General features: G+C 43.0%; 1 protein-coding gene across 1 annotated transcript; it reads left to right on the plus strand.

Annotated features, from left to right (window-relative positions):
• Window positions 1–2290: 2290 nt before the first annotated feature.
• LOC132262535 (transcriptional regulator ovo) lies at window positions 2291–24930 on the plus strand. Its single transcript, XM_059761814.1, has 9 exons — window positions 2291–2899; window positions 9637–9656; window positions 11956–12149; window positions 12619–12777; window positions 13526–13596; window positions 19527–20188; window positions 20253–21482; window positions 21805–22251; window positions 23103–24930. The coding sequence occupies exons 1-9, from the start codon at window positions 2704–2706 to the stop codon at window positions 23286–23288; spliced, it is 3165 nt and encodes a 1054-aa protein (XP_059617797.1). The 5' UTR covers window positions 2291–2703; the 3' UTR covers window positions 23289–24930.
• The last annotated feature ends 35 nt before the right edge of the window (window positions 24931–24965 follow it).

The following is a 24965-nucleotide window of genomic DNA, read 5'->3' on the forward strand; positions in this document are numbered from 1 at the left end:
TGGCTGAGCAAATTGATGAAATTCAACTTCTATCTTTATATACTTCACACACACCTTATGTTTTTCTTCTCTTAACCATATCTTTTTGCGCGTCTCTTTTTCTATTTCTCCACAATAGCAGTGAACCGTGGGAGAAATAAATCAGTTGAAATAATTTTGCCGGCTCAAAAATAGGGGGAAAAAGACTCTCTTCGTGATGGTTGCGCTGAGGAACAAAACACCGAACAGGTGGTTTGTTCACCCTTTTCACAAGTCTCGTCAGACTAAACTGAAAAGCAGTTGAAGGTGGAGGAAAAAATCATTCCCACACAGGAGTGAATTGAGTGTCGTGAAATGAGGGAAACAGAGATTTGATGATGACAGGAACACTTTGCCAAAGGTGTGAAAATGGGAAAAGCCAAGAAGACATGCATAATAAATGGTAGAATTAATCCCAAAGCAAATGGTGCAATTAACATTGCAATTCTGCAAAGCATTCCAAGAACGGCATAAAATCTATCATGCAGTGAAAAAACACAAAACTCAACCTATTTATGGTCGGATAGTTTTTCATACGAAGAATTCCTTATTTCAGCGAAAATCTTAAATCAAAGATTTACACACTGAAGCAATCATGCAACACTGAGTTTGTCGAAGAAATTCGACAGATTCTTCGATATTATCTTGCAAGATCGTGAAGCTCATGTGAATAATTTAGAGAAAGAGAATATTTTATCCCATTCTGCGCGGTGATCTTTGGATGGGGTGAAAAAAAAAGACTGAAAATTGCACTCTCCTTTGACATCATGTGCACAATTTCTTGTCGGTTGATTTAGTATAACACGTTATTTATGAAGGCACAGCAACTTCAATCGCCAACCATCAACAATCCAACTCGCTCGAGGAGGAGGAGGAGAGAAAAAAAGCGCCGCAGAGTGAGATAGAAAAAGCAGAGTATTATAAAATTGCTATTACATCTTATATACATATGCAACATTGTGTGGTTCATGTTTCCCGTGATCTTGGCATTGGCTTTTTTCCCCGCGCCGCTCTTTTGCTATTGCACTTTAAACGCCATTAAAGCCACACAACCACAGGCCATCCGAGTCTCTCTAATGTGTTTATATATTGATGCCTTTTTTCCCTCTCTCTCTATATCTTGAGCAGTTTCCAGCGCTTAGATCGAAGAGCGATTGGAGTGCGGAGAGAAGGGAAACAGCGAGACACGACTATCACCGAAATGATCATTGAAGATCATTATCATCATCATCGACGGTGTATTCTGCTCTCGAGAGTTCTTTTCCTCGCTCGATGATCGCGAAAAAAGCATTCAACTCTGCGCGAGTTCTTCTCTCTCTCTCTCTCTCTCTCTCTCTCTCTCTCTCTCTCATGAGAAGAAAAGGTCTTGTCTTGAGCGTTGGGGCTTCTCGCGAAGGCGAATGCGGCAGAAGAGACTCTCGAGACGTGCGCGCGCAGGAAAGGTGAAAAACAAAACGAAGGCACACAGAAAATCTTGAAAGTGCGTCTCTTTCCCGAAATGGGCAAAACCGGCCACTTTGCGCGCGAGATGAGCACAATTTGAGAGCCTTTTCTGCAAAGTTCCAGAGAACGTCCAGAGACTTTTATTGCGCTGCTATTTTTGGCCTGGATGAGATGTTAAAAGTCTTGAGAGAAGCCACATGGCGAGAGATGTTCGGCATCGGGAATCTGCAATGTTGATGAGAAACTGTTGAGTCACAGCGCCAAGTGTGTTGAATAATATAAAGCTGTAGGTAGGCATTTCCTCGCGGGTTCGCGGCGCGGAGGGGAGTGAAGGGCACCTTCAGCGCTAACCTAGGCCTTCACAGGCACCCAACCATCAAGAGCAAAAGCAAGAAGCCATGGGCATCGAACCACGAGAGCGACTTATGCTCAATACACAAACACTCCGAAGCGCGGTGCGCCTGTGGAGGTGCTCGGCAATTTACCTGGTCAAGTCGTCTTCCTGCCTGCCCCACAGCTCCCCGGGATGACGAGCAGAAGAGGAGGCACGATGATGGGAATATGTAGTGTAGTGGGGAAATAAAGCTACACAACAGCACATCCGAATGTGTACAATAGCTGTACATGGTGTTCTCCGCAACCGATCCGCAATGACTCGCCGCCCGACGCTCCAGGTCGGCAGAGAGGTAACGTTACCGCGCCTGTGTGTTGGACCCAACACAGGTAAGCGATCGCACTCACACTCGGCCGGCGAATCGCACTCGGGAATATCCACCATCCGTCCGAGAGTTAGCTGTAAAGTGCCTCGAAACACTGATCATGTACAGTAAGAGTCGGATCGTCGTGCAGTTCACGCGTGTTTCTGTCATTTGGCTCTTTCTCAGCCTTTGACTCTATTTTTGTGGTGTTTAACGGTAGATGGATTTTTGCCTTTCGGCCCCCAAAACAGTGTGGTTTCACAGAGAGGATTTAGCAGAAAACCCCCAAAAAAATAAAAGAAAAACTGTTGAATATCAACGTTCAGGACACATCAATTGATTGGAGAAGCAAAGTGTGTTGTGTGAAGATTGCGCGCAAGTCTCTTCAGGACTCTCTTGGGATACACAACATCTTGGACATGTTACAATCGGACATGTTAAAACTCAAACATCGACTGTGCCGGTTGGCAAAGTGATCAGTGTGAGAGAGAGAGACTATATCAATCGTGCAGATATTAAGACAAGAGTGTAGCAATTGCTCAAGATGCCGAAAATATTCTTGATCAAGAACCGCCTGCATCAGCAGCAGCTGCGACTGCTGGAGGCGCAGAACCTCCTCGCCGCCAAAGATGAGGATCGTCTTGGAGGCCTGGCCAGCGCCCACGGATCGGACTCCAGCGGCGGAGGCTGCGATGAGCCACTCTCGCTGGTGGCCAAGAAAAAGGATAACACAAATTCCGGTGAGTCTCGCAATTTTTTTCTGTATAAAACACAGAAGATTTCAATGCACCAAACGACGAACCCGCAGAGAAATCACACAGAATTGTTGCTTAAGATCGCTCAGATAGAATTCTGTATGGCAAATCTAGCGCACAGAGTAAATTATCTTTGTGACTTCACTTGAACTCAACACTGATTAGACTTGGTGGAGAGAACAAGAGAGTAAATTAGATCATATTTAATTCTGTTCTCAGTGCACCGCCTTTTAATTTGACGGCAAAAAAAGCTGCCAATTGTGAGATCAATCTGAGGTTCAGAATAGAATTGACACCTGTTTCGCGATAAAATTCAAGGTGAATTTGAATAAATATAAATCAATATATATTGGCTGGAATTTTTAATTGAGCCACGCTGCTGATATTGCGCAATTTCGTTCACTCCATGGCGGTGCTTTGCAATTCTCTCTGATGTGATTTACTCCACTGCACAAATATTGTTGATGTTGCTCGAGAGCACAGATGAAAGATGGTCTCTTCGTCAAGCAGATGACTGTGGAGAATTCTTCCGATACTCACTCTCGTGCCCTTTGATCTGTGCGCGTCGCACGAAGAAGAAGAAGTGTCTTGTGAAGTGATCATTTTCACACCATTTGCACGAACTCACGAGGCTTCGATCCTTGCGCTGTTGCGCGTGTTAAATGAATATTATCATGAACCTTTCATAAAATCGTTTAGAGCTAAAAATATATTCACATGGCTTTATATCTCATTAAACAATTAATCTTGACACAATTAACTGTTGTCAGTTGACAGTGAAGTTCACTGCTTGTGTTGTTGGATTAGAGGTGGTTTCTCTGTGTCTCTGTATGTTGTCGGTGTTTGTTGTACATTATAAAATGAAAATCACTTGCTCTCGGTCTACAATTCAAGTTCAACAAGTTGCACATTATGTTAATGGGAATATAAAATGAAAGAGAGACGAAAGAGAGAAAAAATACGCTTGAGCTCAAGCCACATTTTTATCGCAGGGGAGAAGAAGAGATAAAAAAAAGAAACTGTTGATGGAGGGAGTTTTAGAATTGGCAAAACTGCCCTTCAGGCCTGCTAAAATACTAGATAATCACAACGGTTGAGATTGCAACCGCTTTAATAAGCCCTCAAACTCCGAAACATTGGCGCACATCACAGATCCGTGGCAGGAATTTGGACGCACTCTGAACACTTTGCCAGAGGAAAAGCCGTGCATTCTCGAGATGAAGTAACATTTTTCACATCGATCAGTTGAACTCACACACCAGCAGAGGCCATCAAAAGAAAGAGAGAAGACGTGAATTGAGATCCACCTTCGTTTTTCTCAATCTCTGCCCTTGACAGTGAGTCCTGGCGTACAAATTGTGCAGGTAGATCCCTTTGTCTGCATCTCCTCGCCATGGGCTATTGAACAGCACATTGCCTCATCTTTCAGCATCTTCACAGCATTGTGGCAAAAATTCGGGCGGAGCCCTTCGAGTTGCTAGACAACATATTTTCTCGTCGTCCAAAAAGTTTGCGCACGGAATTCATTATCTGGTGGAGATTCTTCGTCGTGGTGGATCTAAATTGAGGAAGAGCATTAAGTAAATTTTCCTCCACCTCAATTTTGTGGGATTAGAGAAAGAGCGCGAAGCTCTTGAGATGGCTAGAAAATGGGTGAGAGAATGTTGAATTTATCAGATCAACCGAGAGTTCCTCGGAGAGATTAACTCCTTCGTGGTCTATTGATTCCCAAAGCTATTTCTCTTGAGCTGTGGAAGAGGTTTTTTGTTTTTGGAGTTGATTGAAATGTCTGGTTTCGCTGGAGAATTCAGAACATTTTGATGGGTTTCTGTGTAAAATTATTCCAGGAATTTGTGTCCATTTTTACATCCACAAATATTGTGTAATTTCTCCGCAAGTATTTAAGGAAAGTCACCTCGCAATGATGAATCACGGTTTCCAAGCCAATTTGTCGCCAACAATACACGCTTCTCGAGAACCTGTGGCAAAATGTCGTGTTCTTCCAGAACAAAATGTTAATTTTCTCCACTAGAATTCTTGCCATGGAAGATGAGCAAAAATTGTTGGGCAATTGAACGCTTATATACGGCAGTTAAGTGGCTAAACAGATGGTATAAACAAAGCAGAGAGATAACAATGGAAAGATGAAATCCACTTGGGGAAAAAAAGAGAAATTATATAATGAAAAATTATGAAGAGGAAAAAATTCACTTTTTTCTTCATCTCTCGCGCACTTCGGATTTCCGACATTTATCTCACCATGTGCGGGATTGGAAGAGAGAAGGAGTCACTTGTCTGTGAGACCTTAATTTTCCATCATTTCATTATGTGTATCGACATATCGTCGCAATCGCGCTATAATGAGAAAATCACGCTAACCCTGACCCAAAACCGAACGCGACGGCGCTATTGGAATGTATTCGTAGTAGAAAATCGGTGCCAAGACCAAGGCTGCAAATATAGCCAATGGAAATAGCATATCTGGCCATTTTTTCCCTCCCCATCTCAATCCGTAATTAATTTCACGGCATCGCCGCGACTCTCGGGCAGAATTATCCCACAAGTTATATAGCTTATTTGCTTGGAATTGTGAAACATCAATGGTGGCAAATTCATCACTCAAATGCGAATTGAAGTATTCTGAGCGCATGTGCACAATGTGGTGCAATAAATTATACCGTTTTGATGGGTAAACCGCGAAATTTGCAGCATTCCGCGTGCACCAGCGCAAATAGTCTCGATTTTTGTGTAAATAGGGCCTCTTAATTTAAGAGATTTGTCACATTGCATGAAAACAGTGAGGAAAAAGCCAGTGAGACGAAGAATATTTTAATGAGTTTCTCGATGAGCACCTCAAATGACCAATGCACTCTTGCCATGCATTTTAAGTGCACTAAAATGAGTGTGAGCCCAAGAGAAGATGAATAAGTTGTAAGGTGCAAAATGCCATTAACGCACACACACTCGCGCTCTCTCCCCTCATTTCTATTTGGTTTTATATGTAAAAATTTCATAACATCGAGAGAAGATATACACGGAGAAGTTGACCATTGGTGGCACTACAAATAATTATGAGCGAATTGCGTTAATTAACAATGGAATGTCAATTATTGGTCAACGAGACGAACATTACATTAAAATTGTTGTGTGTGAAGCCACATCAAACAAAGTGGAATAAGATGGTCATAATGTTGGGTAAATTGACATATAAATCAGAAAATTCCACACATCTCGCCTTTATGGAGTTATTAGGAGGACAATTGATACATCCTGTATTGCGATTGGAGGTAAAAAGGAGGAGATTTCAGAGCACAGAAAGAAATCCAACCTGAAAAACTTCAGTGTCAGGTTCAAGATGACTGGAAAAGACGTCTGTTGAATTGTGTTTCGCACTTCTTAGGAACGCACACGGTGTGAATAGACGGTTTTCCCAAGACAGAGAAGTTTCGTTAATTGTCTTCCTTAATGACTGGTGTTAAGTTCAAAAAATTCTCTTCACAGATAACACAAGATTGTGGCATTTTGTCTGCGAAATTGAAAGAAAAGTGCATGAGACAAATTGCCATCGACTAATGGAATAGAATTGACTGGCGGGCTTTTGTCTGGATGGTTGGAAATTTTCCCAGTAACGGATTTATTTACCTGGAAATCCAGACTCTTGCAGAAAAACCACCTTTTCGCATGAGAATTGAATAATTCATATTGGTAAAAAATCACGGCAACGGCAAAGAGTCGAGCAGAACAAATCTATTCTATAGAGTGGATAATGGGGCGTCATTAATGTGATTACTTTTGAAAATATAGTATATCAATAAAACATGGTGAAGTTCACCCATGAAAGCTTCTCACAATACTTTAACGATTGAGTCAATGCGACAAAGGCTGTAAATACTGGCAATCTAGGTCTTGAAGGCACTGAATTTCACAAGTTACAATGGTCAACATTGGACAATTTCACTGGGTAGATTCCATTGTGATTAATAACAAGGGGAAATTGATGATCTCAAGAGAGTGAGAGAGAGATGAGCACGGAGTGGTCAATCAATAAAATGTGTGTATTTTTCATTAATGCGCCAATATAAGCATTATGTCATGAGAAATATAGTGATATTCCGTGTTATTTTCCACCACGTACATTCCGCTGTCGATGTAGGTCATTAAGTCCGTGGCTGTATAGATAAACCTACATATTGGATGAGGTTTACACTCTACAATTCAAATAAGCCTTTTAGGAGTAATAATAGTACAAGTAGGGTGTTTCACAATCTGCAATAACAATTAACTAAACACTTTGCCATACGCAAATTACAATGGCGAGTCAATCATTCCAATTCATTTACGTACAATCTAACAGCGTACGCAGCTCTCAAAGAGTCCGCGCACGAGCTGTGCGGCATTAAGTCATCAAAAGGTCTGATGAAAAGGTGCAATTTGAAAACCAAATCAATCGCTGGCATTCTATTGCTGGTTCCGCGCACAAATGGGCGCGAGAGTGTAGGAAAATCTCCTGGAAGAAGAGAACTGATTGATCCACCAAAGCTATCCTGGCCTTTTGCGGATAAGAGCGCGAATTACAGGATCGTCTGCGAAGCAGTCTAAGCCCATATATAATTATGCGAGGGGAAAAAAAGCATGTAAATTGATGTATGAGTACAATGAGCCGCCAATTTGGCGATGGTGTGGTTGTCTTTAAATTAAATTTATGCAAATTGCCAATTTGACTATGCCCACAAATCGTGTGGCGAAAAAGAAATGATATAGTTGGCGCGATAAAAAAAGGTGAGCTTCTCAATCGGACAATTGAACGGAGCAACGGTGAAAAAAGTGTAACCTTCGCCAAGTCTTCAAAGTTCAATTAAATGATTCAAGGTTGAGACGCAACGAAAATACAGGCGTGTGCTGTGCCGGCATATGCAAACGAAGTGGCAGCAATTTTTGGGGACTCAATTCCACCATTTGGAGCAAATGACGTCAAACTGAAACGTCTTCCCAAATATATTGACTCTTCACGATGAGAACAAAGAGCGTCTTCTAACAGAAATAATTGCTCATGTCAGGCGGACAAATTAGAGAGATTCGAGACTTAAATATCTCCCACTTCTCGATTCACTTCACATGACAATTTTTAAGGGGATTTTCTTACCCAATTAATGGACAACTTGGCGTGTTTATGGAGATACACGCTACTTCTTCTCGCGGACTTTATTGGATTTTCGGCAAGACACTCTTTTTGCCCTCGTCACTCAAGAAAAACAACATATTTTTCAGCTGGAAAAAAGCTCTCGCAAGACAATCATCTAACGGGAAGATATTTTTGTCGATGAAACATCGCGCTTGACCTCCAGAGGGTTAATAATCTCATTTGGAAGTCAGCTTTGGACTTGACTTTGGAGGGACAAAAAGAATATTATAGCTTTATAAGCGCTTTTACCCAAAAATCTTCCGATCACGCTTAAGAAGCTTGCGATGTTGACATGAAATTGCGCAAAGTTGAATGGATGGCAAAGAGGAGAGAAGAATGTGGAATAAATGAAACTGAAGTGTTTTCTGCCTTAGAAAAACAAGTCTGATAAGATAAACACGAGGTGTTATGCCATTGAGATGCAAAAGTTATGCATTTATGGAACATATTTAGGAGTTCTTCCGAATGCAATTCGAACAACTACTCAGTATTACTATGTCAACGTGTCACGCGCAAAACTCTCGTGAGTTCACATCACGGGCATAAAATCTTGTGAATATTGCATGCCAAACGCACGATCGCAGAAGTCATTTGCAAAGCTAAACACGTTTTGTATCCATGAAATTGCTTCGGGATACAAAATCTGTGCCTCTAAAGAAATTGAGAGGATTGAAAGAGAGAAAATTGGAACTCCTTTTCTCTGTATAATTTGTTCTTATTTGAATTTCTCAGGTGACGGTGGAAAATTTCATGCGACATTTCTAGAGTAATCTAATTCCTACGTTTATTGGATATCTCACTGTGAATTATTCACGAATGTTTGTTTATCCTTATTCCACACTCTTCATACCCCAGCAGAATTGATTTTGGGAAAGTGGAAAAATTTTCACATGGTGAAATATTTGCATTTTAGCACGCGCCAATTTATCTCACTACAAATGTAAATCTCTCTCGCGGGCTCTTCCGAGATGATCAAACTATGTAGTCCCTCCACTCTGTGCCGAAATCCACACGTTTCATCGATAAATTCAAAAACAAACACTGCTAACTTCACTCCGCGGATAACCTCTGGCGGCCATATTGCCGTCCTGATCTGTCATTTTTCAAAGTTTGGCCGTAACGATTTAGTATTTGGGTTAGACTTAGAAAGTCTGGGAACATAACGGGTGGGGTTTGATCATCTCGGAAGAGGAGCTTCGTACAATTATGATAGAACTTCACTTGGTAAGTTCGTTTAATCATTAAATTGTACTATGCTCCTCTTCCTCGAGATCAAACTATGTAGATGTTTATAGCTCGTTACGGCTTTATATGTGAATGAACAAGTTTATTTCAGTTTATTTAAGAAATATGAAAATATTTCTCTTGAACCTGGGAGATCACCGTTATACATTTCACTTTCCATCTAAGATAGCTTTGGCAAATCTCTCCTTGTCTTGAGAAAGTGGCAAATTGTAAAAATTCGCAAATGTTTGCGATTTTTTGGACCACCCTGCTGTCTTCTTGATTATTTCAATGTCCACCCCACATCTTTTTGCAGCCGAAGTGGCTGCGTGTCGGGTAGAGTACCCAGAGAAAATTGTGGTGTCGATATTACATTTCTGTAAGATGTTTTTCACCCAATGACTCAATGTTTGAGCTCCAACAGCCTTGTGTGGTCTTTTAAAAGAAATAAAGAGATTTTTTACATCTCCGCGAATCAATTCAGTTTTCTGAATGTAAGCCTTCATGGCTGATGCTACACAAATACTTAAATCCTCATTGTAGCATGGCAACACAAGATTTGGTTGATGATCACTTGAACTTGAAGTTTTGATTCTACGGACAATTCTGATTTCAATACTGTCAGACAAAACTCTGATTTTATCTATTTCAATAAGCGAGAATGTCTGAAGTCGATGTCCTGTTACTAATGCTAACAAAATTATTAGTTTGTATGACAAATCTTTAAGAGAAAGATCAACATTGTGTGGCATTTGACGATAGAAATCCAACACAATTTGTGGATCCCACGTTATATCATATCTACGCTTATTCGGTCTTGCAATTCTCACACCCCGAAAAAATCTTTTCACATACTCATCTTGGGCTAAAGAATTTCCAGCTAGTAGCGCTACTGCTGATCTATATCCGTTGAGTGTCCCATATGGGGCTCCTTTACTGAATTCTTCACTCAAGAACTTCAAAACTTCTGGAACAACCGGATCAAATTGATTAATGTTGTGGGATGAACAAAAATTCCACCATTTCTTGAGGCCCACTTCGTACTGTTTCCATGATGAGTTTGTCAATGATGATAGAATGAGGTCATGAGATTGTTCTGGAATCCCTTTTAGTATGCAGCTCTCCCTGATATAATCGCGGCAACCAGGGTAATCTTTCTCCAGAAATTGGTTTCGCTGTCAATGGAAGAATGAATGTATGAATTAGCTGAGAAGTAGATTACTTCTGAAACAATCATTGATTGAAAAATTGGGTACCACGGCTGAGATGGCCAATTTGGGACAATCATGATTCTCTCGGCCTTTTCATACTGAATTTTCTGTAAGACTCGTAGAATTATTGAAAACGGCGGGAATGCATAGAAAAAATATGAATTCCAAGAGATTGTAAATGCGTCAATCGCGAAAGAATGTGGGTCTCTTTTCCACGAGACATATCTCCGACATTTTGCATTTGATCGCGAAGCAAAAAGATCTATCTGTGGAGATCCAAATTTCGTATTGTCAATACGAAGAAGAATTTGACTGTCTTTATAACCATCAGCAAAACATTTAAGTCCGAAAAAAGCGGCTGTGAGTTCTAGAAAGTTTATACTTAAATCTTTCTCTTCATCCTTCCATGAGCCCTGAGCTCTTTCACCTTCGCAAACCGCGCCCCACCTGATTTTGACGCGTCCGTGAATATTGTCAAATCGTAATAAGGATTACGAATAGGATTGAAACTTGAACTTCCAATCGTATTCCACCACGTCAATTCTTTCAGAACCTCTTGGTTAATTGACAGTTTCCCGTTATAATTTCCCTTGCTTCTCAAAAGAGCTAAGAATTTCAATCTTTCACAAGCTTTTGTATAAACCAAACCGTATTTCACAGCTGGACAACAAGAAACTAGAAATCCGAGCATCTCAGCAAATTTCTGAATCTTATATTCGCGATTCGCTTTAAATTGACTAGTCAATTTTTTAATCTTAGCTTTCTCGGACATGAGTCTGATGACGGTTCTGCCGTCTTCCATTTTAAAATGTGGCGCATCAATAAATTCATTGAGTCTTTTCAGATTGATAATGAATCGATTCGAACCATCTGGCTTTGGGATTAAGAATATTTTGGAAATAAAATGATTTTTCTCGGGATAGCATTCTTCTACTGCTCCTTTTGAAATCAATTGCTCCACCAAATCTTTGATTTTAGCAAGTTCAGAAGCTGATGAGTCATCCTCTGATGGAGGATTATCTTGGATTACATGATTATTGAAAGGAATTTCGTATCCTTTTAACCAAGAGAGGATCACCTTATCGCTACTTATGTCATTCCAGGCGTGGCTAAAAAACTGCAGGCGCCCTGCAGGTTTTCTTACATTAATTAGCGACGGTGATATGACTTCTTGTTCTCCCCTCGGCTGTCTCTGTATTTCCTGGATGGCTGTTGACGTTGACGGTGTTGTTGCGGCTTCCTCGTTGACCTCGGTGACCCGCCAGTTGACGCATATTTCCTTTGCTGATTGCGCGGCGGGTTTTTCCAGTTTTTTGGCTTCGGATCCTTCTTCTTGACATCTCTTCCCGTCGACTGCATTGACTTGGTGGTCTTAACCGTCTCCTCCAAGTCTTTCCCAAAGAGAAACTCATCAGTTGTTGTAGATTGGAATGCATCCCTCATCGACACGTCCACATTCGCAATCACGAGATTTCTGCGAATTACAGATTCGTCATGTTGAAGATCAGACAGCAATTTGCCTGCGCCTGCCAGTAGTGTCATCAATTCACTCCATCCGGGAAGAGCCTTCTCCTTCAACAACGCCACTATCACTCGAGTCACCGCTGAGAGAGCGGAGGTGATCTTTTGTTGTCTCTTGACAATCTTGTCATCCCTGGCAACAATAGCGTCGTGCATTATAACCTTCACCAGCTGATTGAGAACTGGTGGCTCGAATCTGAGGCAGTTCTTGGGTGGTGTGAGCTGTAGCAAAAGCTCTTTCACTGACTCTTCTGGCAATCCCTTCTCTACAATCTCTTCGAACCGCATCGCCAAATTCGGAATGACATCTGGGGCCAATTGGCGATTGCCGTAGAGATTCTCGCCAAGAATATTGAGAATTTCTTGCTCAGCTTCAGTGACATGGTCAGCTGTGTTTTTCTGATCTTCTGGACGTACAGAGCCTTCAGGACTTACGGATCCTGTCTTAGAAGGTGAGGGAGTGGCACTCTTAGCCTCACTTTCTGAAGAGCTTGTGAGCTCAACAGATCTTCTCTCAGAAATGGAAGAAGATTTCTTTCTGAGCTGACTTGTGGACGCAATTGGAGATCTCGATCTATCTCTCGGTCGATATCTGGGCTGCTCACTGCTACTCTCACGGCTGCTGTCACGGCTGCTGACGCTGGATCGGCGGCTGCTGTCCGGACTGCTGCGATGCCTGCTCCTCTCCCGGCGGCCTGGCGAGCGGCTTCTCCCTGCAGTTCAAAGTAAGACGAAATATGTCAACTATGATGAACTCGAAGGAGGCCTTGATGAGCTGCATTTGCGCAAAACCCAGTATGACTGGCGGAGACTAGTGACAACTAGTTTTCCGGAGAGTTTAACTCTCTTCTGCCGTGTGTGAACTTGAGCCTTCGGCTCAAAACTACTTACCGGGGGGCGATCAAACCCCGTTCACACTGTGAGTATGACTCACGATTGGCAGAAAGCGCAAATTAAATGAGTGTGACTCATTTATAAGAGTGGCAACTCTTATTTTTGTGTTCAAAGAACACTGCAGCGTGATCGCCGCCATCTTGCCGGAACTTCTCGTTGCTGGAACATTCTAGAAGTTTCCAGAGAAATCGCTCAATTACTGCGATACTTACCGCGCTTTTTGCGCTTTTCCTTCGCCTGGCGCTTGAGCTTTTTAAGCTTTCGCTTAAAACACTTCAGTTGCTCGCGTAAATCCAGCTTTTCCTGGTGATCTCGCATTTTCACGAAAAAACGTGTTTCTTTCACGGCACACAATAGAAGAATGACAGATCAGGACGGCAATATGGCCGCCAGAGGTTATCCGCGGAGTGAAGTTAGCAGTGTTTGTTTTTGAATTTATCGATGAAACGTGTGGATTTCGGCACAGAGTGGAGGGACTACATAGTTTGATCTCGAGGAAGAGGAGCATAGTACAATTGCATTTCAGCACGCGCCAATTTATCTCGCTACAAATGTAAATCTCTCGCGGGTTTTTTTTAGGGAATTTCTAGAAAAGAGTGACAGGAAAAATTTCCCGGACAAAAATATCATTAATTCCACACTCTTTGCGCGTGAGTCGCGGTAGAAAAATTTAAATTGCAAGCAAAAATATTTGCCAAGAGTGTCGAAAGAGTCCGCGCAAAGTGTAATTTGTATGCGTCCACAGCGCGTTATTCACATTTTAATATTATAATAAAACACTTACCGGATATATGCTTCGTCATTCTTCGCCCAACCAGTGCTTTGCAATAGCAATGAGGTTGGAAAAAATGTGTGTGTTCTGGCCAGGGAAGAGTGCGCGTTGTTTTATAGAACAAAAAGAAGGCCTCACGCGCGCGCATTCTCTCTGGCCATCATCCATATTTTTCCCCATTGAGAATTGTGGCCAGAGAATTGTGTTTGCAACTGAAAAACATTCTCTCTGGGCATCCTTGCGGATGACGGTTATGGCGGAAAAGAGGCAACAACACATCAGATGCAATGGTAAAATGGGTATTTGTGTTATTTTGCGCAACATGTGGAGAGAGAGAAAGACACGGTTAATGCTTAAGCAAATCCCAATCACGTGATGATTGTTCTACCATCAGACATAAATTATTCATTTTCACGATTCACCAGCAATAATAAACATATATTTTTTTGATGGTCTAACGCTGCAGTGCCAGGATAAATATCTAAAGTGTCTGCGGGCATGCAAAAATGGGTGCACCATTAAGTGCACAGTGTGGCCAGGGAATAATGGGGATGATGTGCCCCGGAGGGAAAGTCGTCGTCTTGTGGCCACGACGATATAATGAGCCCCCCAGAAAATTGGCATCGTCAATAGAGGAGGACGATTCTGAACACGCAAGTCTGCGGCCAAAATTCAAATCCTGGCTGCACCTTGATGTTTCAATTCCTGCCCGGCGAATGGGCAACACCTCGAAGGGTCTCTAAAATTCAAATTTAGCTCCACAGGTAAAACCTTTTTCACCCCTTCTTGTGTGCCTTCACGTGACGCCGTGCATCTGTTCCTCAATCTTCTGCCCGAAATCACCTGAAATATTAATATCTCCCGAAATATATATTCCTAATGAGGCACCGAAAAAGGGGTTGTTGCAATAGAATGCGATGTTGATGATCTGCCGGACAGGTGCAGATGATCGCGCTCGATCAATCAAAGATCGTGTTTGAATGTCATTAAATTGCTCAGTTTGGGTTTTCTTCTAATTTTCTGACTACCCATCGAAGTTAATTTGCCCGCGGAAATTGATTAGACATGTCTTAAATGGACATAAAATATGCCAAATGATTAGGAGAGTCTCCAGAATGATGCTAAATGCAAATCAGATGGTTTTATAGGCACAATTCCATCAGCTGGTGGACAACATTTGACTGTGTTATTGTTGGTTCACCTGCAGAAACAAATGGCGAGCCTAATAAAATGCCTTGTGCGTAAATTTGACGGTGTGGCGAGAGACGAAAAGTGCGTACAGCAATCAATTAAACATCATCATCATTATCATTGCGACAAAAGACAGCAATTTATGAACACAGCCTGACGAGGAAAAGTACGCTGCGAAATGTGCACATTTGGCGCAGATGCGGCGCGGAACGAGTGAGAATTTCCGGCGAATGTGGAAAAGAGCTGGCGGTCATTTTTCGCCGTCGCATCTAACAACCATCCAAAGTGCGTGTGTCCTTTTTTGGGGGCACTCCTGATGGCATTTGGTCAATTTGTATGGGGACAATTGAAGGAATTATCTGTGGAATCTGCGCGAATCTTGGCGAGATTAGCATTTTGCAGGCACGAAGGCATGTCCGAAGCACTTCTGGGCACATTTTGAGAAGACACATATGGCCTGACGAATTGGCCTCTCGTGCATCTCGCCAACATCGCTGTTCAATTATTCTCACAAATTCGCTCGCAGGAGCTTTGCTTGTCTCAGGCGGTATGTTGCATTTTTTATACATATACTCTCCGCGTATGGTCAATTGCTGCAATATTTATATCTCATTATGCATTCGCGCACGGAGAAGCGAATGCGCCAGAGCAGGATGGAGGCGAACTTGAGAGCGAAGAACCGGTTCCCAAGCCATACAAAAGACCATTACAATAAAAGCACTTCGCGTACGGATTGGCTCTTCTGCGTTTGTTTATTTTCATTGTTGCGCCTCTGCTGCAGAAGCGCGCGGCAAAACGAAGAGGCCGACCACATTGCATAGCTGTACAGATAGTAAGTCTGACCATGGTCTGACCTGGCCACTTTTTATGGCATACATTCACCCCCCTCCGCCTCGCCGATTCCTCCAAGCATCTCCTCGCCAAGTGTCTTCTCCGGTCGCGAGATGCAAAGCTGGAGAGAGAGAGAGAGATGCTCTTCCACACCTGAGAATAGGCGACGCGCATTGAACGTGGATTGAATTGAATTGAATAACAGTGGGATCAGAGTGAGAAATAATAATAATTTCTGCACAGTGCAGATCATTTCTCTCTCCCTGCTGGCCACAATGTTGAGAAGTCAACCCGACGCGAGTCATTTTTCATTTCTTTTCAAAGATTATTCGCCACAATGAGAGCCGCCTGTCGTGCCACCATAAATAACGATAAATTATCCTATAGACTCTCTGGCCACTATCTTGGCATATTTTTTATCTCACACTTGGATATTCTCACCGGTCGAGTCTTGGGTTGCAAGATGTGTTTGCTTGAAGAATGATAGGGGTTCTTGCGAATGGGCGAAATTCAATCAAGAGAATCGTGAACAGGGTCAGAATTTCAATTAAACGCGATACCACAGTGTGGATTTCTTGGATATTAGGAAAGAAATGCCAAAAGACGATAGGAAAATAAGTGATATTTTCGGTATAATCCCGACAACTCCGTTAAGAGGTTAAGAGTAGCACAGACTCTCCCACGGTTTTGCTTCGAATTTCCATTTCATTTGTCTCACAATGTTGCTTGATGGTGGAAGAAAAAATGCTGAGGGGGAAAAGACATAGGCATGAAAACACGCACATTCTTCTTCCTCATCGCGGCCAGAGAGACAAATTTTGCACAGAGACGCGCGCTCTCGTGGCCGAAAAGCCTTGAGAGTGAACCTTCATCAACTCATTTTTTGGCATTATACACCGCGCGGGTTGGCGTAGAAAAAATTATATGTATTTTTTATCGGAGCGGCAATAATACATATACGAGTTTTGTAAGTTCAAAAATCAAGCTAGAGGTTTTCTCATCATTAGCAGTTATTTTCAACGTTGCCGAACAACTCATTTGCCAGTTCATTAACCCAACGTCCAATCAATAAAAGATCACACTCCCGAGAGATATTTCTCCTTCTCTTCTCTCTCTCTCTGTCTCTTGTGTGTGGTGAATTTTGGGCAAAGCGAAATGCGCGAATAGATCACATTTGCAGAAGAAGATTCGCAAGTCAACCGGAGAAAGAGGAGAGGATTTTTATGGGGGATATTAAATTAGCATAATTGATTGAGGAGAGTTGAGATGAAGAAGGAAATACTACAATTTTATTCTCCATGCTCTGAAGCTTCAAAGCTCAGCCAATTTTCTGGGTGGCAGAAAGATCTCCCAGGAAGATAGTTGGATTTGCCTCTGCAGATTAATAATCACACTCCTTTCTGGTGTGCTGAAGAAAAGGGTAGGCAGAGAATGTGGATGAATAATTGATGTGATTCTATATGTTAATCCGCGAACTAACGCGCGAGACTCGCGTATCGATTCGCTGTATTGATTTAATTCTCTTTTGCAAAAATGTTAAGCGTCAATCACGGGGGAGAGGCAAAAAGAACCTCAGCTTTTGCACCAAACCACCAAGATCCAGTTGGAGAAGACTGTGTGTGCGAAAGAGAGAGAGAGAGAGAGAGAGAGAGAGAGAACAGGAGATGTTGAGGGAGCAAAAAAGCAGAGGTAAAAAGACCCAAGAGGAACTCCAAGGTTAGCAAAATTTTGCTTCAATTCGGATACATTGTGTGTACCTGAAGGTCAAACGCATTAATTCAGGTGTATAGGAAAAAGAGCGACAGCAGTGGAAACCTATAAATCAGCCAAAGAGAGTGAGAGGGAGGAGGGATAGGAAAAAGAGGTGGCCGATTTAATTGCGTGCACCGCACATTGAATGAAAATGTTAATTGGGCGATATTTGTTACAACAATCAGCTGATTATTATTTAAATACAATCCTGTTAAAAAAGACATGATGATTCAATTAAATAGCAGTGCGTGAAAATCCTTGAGAATAACTGAACCGCGCGCGCTAGCTTTTGTGTGTCTGTGTTTGCTGACTTGGCCCAGGAAATCCGCATTAAGGAAATGGTTTCAGCGTGTTCGCCGGTGAATTAAGAAATTACACATTTTATGATTTATCGCATTGTTCGGCGCGTCTATGGACGAAAAGCACAGTGGAAAAGAGAGAACCATTAAAAATCCGTGTAGCTTTTTTTTCTCACCACACCTCATAATTCACGTGACAAATTTATGAGCAAAATAATCCCAGCATGTCGAACTGTTACTGCTTGTGCAGATGATAAAAATCTCTTTTTCGACAACATCCTCCGAAAGTACACAAACTGTACAAATGCAAAAATTGTACAGAAAACATCAACAACAATTATTCTCCAATTACGCTCGTGCACGCGCCAGATGTAAAATTATCCACCGATTCAAACATGAACTTGAAAATCAATTGAATTTGAGGAGTTTCAACTGCATTTGAGATTGAACTTGAAGATAAGATTGAGTAGAGAATATCTTATTGGTGTGGTCTTCAGAATGCGCCAGTATCAATTTTCCATGTTAAACAATTGAAGAAAAACGTTCAAGGGAACAATTTAAGTGAATTCTACACAGTGCTTTTCTCTTCCTCTCTTTAATCCATTTCCTACAATTTTCACACATGCAGATAACAAAAGTGTCTTGAATATTTAATTGGACATTCTTAACTCACTTCCGCACTCACTATCTCAAATCTGGGATACACTTTGCTCGTGGCACACAAAAACGCACAATTAGTGTGCGAATTTTAAGCATTTCGTGTCCTCACAAGTTGGATTCTTACTCTTTGTCACCGCGAGAGGAGTTTTGTGCCAACTCATACTCAACTTATTAATGTAATTCCCTAATGAATGGAATGAATGAAAACCGCTGAAGATCTCTAATCAATTAAGGTGTGTTTTCTGTATACAGAAATTAATCGCTTGTCTCTAGAGAACTAGAGAATGAGATTTTACTAATTCTCTCAGACAAATCGAATTTAAGACACCGAAAACGGTTTGATTCAAATCCATGGCGAATGAATTTTAGTCCGAGTTATTTCGAGAGTCTGACTCAAGTTCTTTGATCACTATCAAGACACAATTCTGCTACACTAAATAACGATTTCGGATTTTGCCAAAAGGAATGAGAAAAAATCATCTCGACTTTTAGGTAAAAATAAATGTGTATCAATCTCTTCAAGTCTCAACTTCTGCCTTTTGTCGATTACCTCATCGCGGGCTTGCTTGATGGCGGTGGAAAAAAAGCTCTTTGTTGTGCAAACATTCTGTTTCTGGAACTTTATTGCTCACAATCCACTTTATTCTGAGTCACACGTGCATTTTTTCTGGAGCACGAGTGGCAAAAAAACAGGTCAGAAATACATTTCCCAGGAGGACAAGAAGTCATTCTGCGCAATTTATATACTTTTCAACATTCATTTCTTGCATCGCTCACTTTGTCGCCTTATCAGCGCTCATCATCGAAATTCAGCATTTTTTTTGGCTCTCGTGCAACCAAAGGTTTGACACTTTTTGCCCTGATTCAATCGAGTTTAGGCGTGTTGTCCTTCACTTTCTCCCCACCCAATTGCACTCCGGACAGAGGGCAGACGGAGAGATTTGGGAGTAAAAAAAACCAGATTTTGGCCACATTACGCCATCAGGCGCCATATTGCGCAAGTGATCATTTCTCTGCACAATTCTGTTGGATTCTGTAAAGCTCCCGCGAGCAAAAGAGGGAAAATATTGATTAGAGACTTCTCTTGTGTTTGCAGTGCGCGACATATTTGCCGAGGAGAATCGCCTCTCGCCAAGTCCACCTGCTCCCGAGACAGCGGCACAGCGTGGCCCAGGGCAGAGCAGTGAAAAGGCGCCGGATCGACCTGTTCCACCCGTGAGGCGCTTCATATCGTCCATCCTGGGCGGCGACATTCCATACGGCAGCCGGAGTCACGTGCTCACGCACGCCGAGCGCAAGGAGTACCCGAAACCGGGCCTTCCGCCGCGCAAGGACACGAAGAAGGAAGCCAAATCGTTGGTGGTGGAGGAGAAGCCGCTCGTTCCCGAGGAGAAGCTCATCAATCTCTCCACCACGGCCAGCAAGGTGAGCGCGTCCAGTGATAGCAAACCCAGTCCAGCGCCCCCGGAGGCGGCGGTGCGATGTTCTGTGATACAGCGCACACCATCCACTAAGCCACAGTCCAGCCTGGTGCGGCCCAGTGGCAAGTGTCCGGCGGAGCGCAAGGAGGACGATCCCACGGACGTGAAGGTGCCCCTGTCCATGCTCGGCGCTCACTTGGAGCCAGAGCAGGAGCACCCCATCGACTACCACATCCCCAAACAGCGCTCGGACGAGTTCGACGAGCGCGAGGCGGAAATGAAGTCGCGCGAGGCCAGGCGCAGCAGCGGAATCGTGGTGAGTAGACTGAATGTTCAGAATATCCTTGGGAATGTGTCTAGAATAAGGGATGTTTCTGCAGGTGCGACCCTTCCTCTCGATGCGCGTCTTCCATCGCGTCGGCGGCCTGGGCAAGATCAATGGCATCATGTCTGCGGCCGCGGGTCACGGCAGGTCAGTGAATAGCGGCAACGGAAGCCAGAGCGGACAGAGTTCTGGCGGCGGCGGAGGCTCCATCAACTTTGGCGGCTCCTCCGGAGGCAGTGGCGGCGCCAGCGGCGGAGGGAATGGCGTGAGCGGCGGCGGAGGAGTGAGCGGAGGCGGCGGAGGCGCAGGAGGAGGAATGGGCGGCGGCAGAGATGGACGGTCAAATTACGGCCCCAACAGCCCGCCGACGGGCTCTCTGCCGCCGTTCTACGAGAGCCTCAAGGGCGGCCAGAGCGGCCTGAACGCATACAATGCGGCCAACGGCGGCTTCATCGGGCCCAACGGCTACCTCATGAGCAACAACATGGGCATGGAGTGCGACGGGAGCGCCGAGCTGACAAACCTGGGCGGCTACTCGGACACAACGACGCACGGCGGGAAGCAGTACTCGATGCTGCAGAACGCCGCGTACGGAATTCACCTGAAGGACGAACAGGATTTGGACTACGACACGAAGATGGATCAATTGTCGCTGAACGGCAATCTGATGCCAAACTCCTATTCCGGCTACGACGTCAACGACTCGATGATGGTGGATTTGTCCGGGAATGTGGTGGATCCGCTTCAGTTCACTGCCACGCTGACGTTCTCGTCGCCGGCTGAGCACGCCCTCCTGGACAGCCTCACAGACGCCGTGGACTTGTCCTCGTTTCTGCAGCGCCTGCCCAGTGACGACCAGCCCAGCCCGGGCAATGAACTGGAGCTCTCCTCCACGCCCTCCCTCACGCCCGACTCCGTCTCCATCACGCCCGTGGACTCGTGCCTTGAGCCGTTCCCCGAGAACTTCATCATGGGCCGCGGTGGCGGCGGCGGCGGCATGTACGACCGCAACTTCGGCGTGATGTCCAACGGCAAGGGCGTGTACCACCAGCAGCCCGAGAGCAACCCACCGCCAGGCTACCAGCAGCAGTCGCAGCGCGACGTGCACCAGATGCTGCCGCACGCCGACCACCAGTCACACCCAGTGCAATTGAACTTCCCGTCGCAGCCCAGCCTGGACCTGGACTCGCAGAGCAATCTGTCGCTGCCGTCGCCGGCCAGCGGCGTGACCTCACTGGACGGCGCCACGAGCTCGCCGCCGGACACGAAGCCCATCATCCAGTCCGTAAGTGTTGGACGGGAGACGTCACCGTTACTTAGCGAAACCAAAATGCAAATGCTGCAACAAAGGGTGAGCATCGAATTTTTCCCCGCTGATTTCTTGCGGCCACAGCGCGCGAGGGTTTTTCGGTTCACACCCCTGAGCTGATAAGCCCTGCGATGAGGCCACACACTCTCTGTTTGTCTCGTTCCTCCTTGTGGTGTCTGTGAAATCAATTGTGAAAAATTTGTTTGCCAGCTTTTTCTTGTCCAGCAATTTGTCTGCATTTTCTCTCTTCCTAACAATGTGTGTAATAATGTTGCGATCTTTCTGGTCGCCTTTGCAGCTGGGACTGCCGGCGGAGGTGCAATTGGAGTTTGTGAATGGCGGCCACGGGATCAAGAATCCGCTGGCCATTGAGAATACTCACGGCCATCGGCTGCGCGACGAGGAGAAGACCAAGCACAGCAGCCCGACGGCGTGCGCCGTGTCGGAGGATGATCCCAACAAGTTCGTGTGTCGCATCTGCTCGAAGACGTTCACGCTGCAGAGGCTCCTCAATCGCCACATGAAGTGCCACTCGGACATCAAGAGGTACCTGTGCACGTTCTGCGGCAAGGGCTTCAACGACACCTTCGACCTGAAGCGCCACACGCGCACGCACACCGGCGTGCGACCCTACAAGTGCAATCTCTGCGAGAAGTCCTTCACGCAGCGCTGCTCCCTCGAGTCGCACTGTCTCAAGGTGCACGGCGTGCAGCACCAGTATGCGTACAAGGAGAGGCGCACAAAGGTGAGCCACACACAATCTCGCCACTTCCGCGAGTCTCTGTCATCTCACACAGCAGCAGATATCAGAGTCTCTAATTCACTCCAATTTGAATACCTTTTTAATTGCAATCTTGAGAGAACAGCCGCGACTTCAGTCAAGGAGTCTATCAATTAAAGTCGCATGAAATGCAAATGTTCTTCGCAGAATTGATTGTCAAGATCATTGTGCGAGTTTTAAAGGCAATTTTCACTGCCTCATTTAATTCACTGATATCGAGGTGCTTCGAGAGCAACTCAGCCAAGGTTCTTTGATTTCCCCATAAAGGTTGACATCGAGAATATTGTAGATTCCAGAATTAGCGAAAGGTTGATTCTTTGTGTGTGCAAAACGCTGATTAAAATCACATGTTCTGGGAGCAATATATTTGCGAAAAATCTCAATCTTTTGCTCAGTTTGAGTGTAATTTCAATCCTTTGAGTGTAATCAGAATTTTTCTTTAGAATCTGACACACTTTGAACTAAAATTTACCTTTCTGACGTGCAAGAAAGATCTTTTAAATCATTTTTATTAAATATTAAATGCTTTTTTCATAGTAAATTACTGTATAATTGCAAATTTATCGGCTGTTTATTATGTCCAGTTCTTTAAACTTTGAAAAAACTCATCGCATTAGTTGATATTCCAGCGTCTTTAGCCGCTTCTCACTTTGCACCGACAGAAGATTTGTTAGACATGAACTGGCGAATGTTAATTTTAGAGAGTGTCTTACAAGAGAGAAGACGAGATATGTTAATGCGATTGTGAGAATTTTGGCAATTTGCAAATCTCGCGCCTCTTCTACACCATAAACTTTGCCTTTCTTGTCTTGCAGATGTACGTGTGCGAGGAATGTGGTCATACAACCAGTGAACCCGAAGTTCATTATCTCCACCTGAAGGATAATCACCCATACTCACCGGCGCTCCTCAAGTTCTACGACAAGCGCCACTTCAAGTTCACGAATTCGCAGTTCGCCAACAATCTGCTGGGACAACTCCCGATGCCAGTGCACAACTGAAGAGTGGGCAGAAGCTCCTCGCCAGCGAAATTGAATTTCCCACCCCCCGGATTTCCCACTTCTCATCGGCGGCTTTCCAATTTTTTTTTGATTTTGATTTGAAGTTTCCTCGACGCATTGAAGTACTTTTTTCCTCCTCATCCTGTGAAATATTGAATTTCTCATTTTCCCCCCCATTTTTTTTTTCATTTCTCTTACACTATTTTTTAAAACAGTGTAAAAAATCACAAACACATATTTGTTACAACTGCTCAAGTCTGATTTACTTTATAGTTGTATTTTTTTTCTCTCAAAATGAATTAAAAAAAAAAGAAGATTAATCTCAGTAAGGAATCTGTTTATAAGTGAATTCATTCCCTTAAAGTCTCTCAGACAGAAGAAAACAAGGAAAAGTTTAGAGCAAAAGCGGATAAAAGATGAATAATAGACTGTCGAAGCTGTTGCCAATGAAAGATTCTCGCGGTTAAAATGATCTTATGACCTGTAGAGAAAGTGTTCTTCTGCAGACGCATTAAGACCATTTTGACAATCATTGCACGGCTAATGCAATATTTTTTTTTAATATTTACTCTCTAGATTGTAATTGTGACTAAAAGGAATTTTCTTTTCTCAACTCTCTTTGTCTCTTAAACTCTGAAAATCTCTGCAGCTTTATTGCGGAACGCGCGCGCGCGCCTTTCTTTCCTGTCGTTTGTCATGTTTTTCTTTTTTTCTTCAAAAGACTTTAACAATTCTCAAAAATGTAGTTGTCGAAATTTGTGAAGAAAAACAGCTGCAAAGGAAGGATAAATAATATTAGATAAAAGAAAAGCACCATTCAATTTTCTCAAATGATTTTTTTTTTTACTTTTCTCAAATGACTGCAAAAGTTGATGGTTGAATTGATGAATGGAAAAGAGTTGTTGGATTGAAAAACAGGAAGAAGAAAAACTCTGAAAAGCCTTTTTTTCACACACACAATTCGCCATCAGCTGTGAAACTAAAAACAAAGTATCGGGTTTTTTGTGCAATTTTGGTGATGGAAACTGGGTTTAAATATTAATTTTATTACTTGATATTTTATCAATATGATTAAAGAAGAAATAAAGAAAAGAGATGAGAAAACTTTAAAGTGTAGGAATTTAGATTTAATAAGAGTAAAAACGAAAAATCAAGCATTATAATGATTTATTATAACTGAAGAACAGCATTTTCTCTATTTTATTTTTTTTTTTTTGTAAATCTAAAAATACATGAAAATTAATATGATCGAATTCCTCGAAATCGAAAACACCTTTTTGGAGTGAAAGAAAAAAAAAAAGATATATTTTTTTTATTGAAAATTAAGCGGGAAGAGAAAAAACGTTGAAATAGGGAAGAAAAAACTCAAAGTGAATATGAAAAATCATGCTTTTATGTACCTTTATCTAGCTTTTAATGAAGAAAAATATTGTTGTAATATGTAATAAATAAAACTTAAAAGAGTAAACGATTCTTTCTCTCAATAAACACAAAAAAAATATCGTAGCTAATATTTAATGAAAATAACATAGAAAGAGAAAAACGATGGATATTTAAAAAGAGAACAAAAAGTGTATGAAAAATTAAGGAATCATCAAAATACTTTTAGTGACATTCTTCATCATGAAAGTCCATTGAAAAACATCGTAATAGCGAAAAAAACATCATCACGATATC

Source organism: Phlebotomus argentipes, unplaced genomic scaffold (assembly GCF_947086385.1).
Source record: "Phlebotomus argentipes unplaced genomic scaffold, Phlebotomus argentipes genome assembly contig_15, whole genome shotgun sequence".
Taxonomy (NCBI): Eukaryota; Metazoa; Arthropoda; class Insecta; order Diptera; family Psychodidae; genus Phlebotomus; species Phlebotomus argentipes.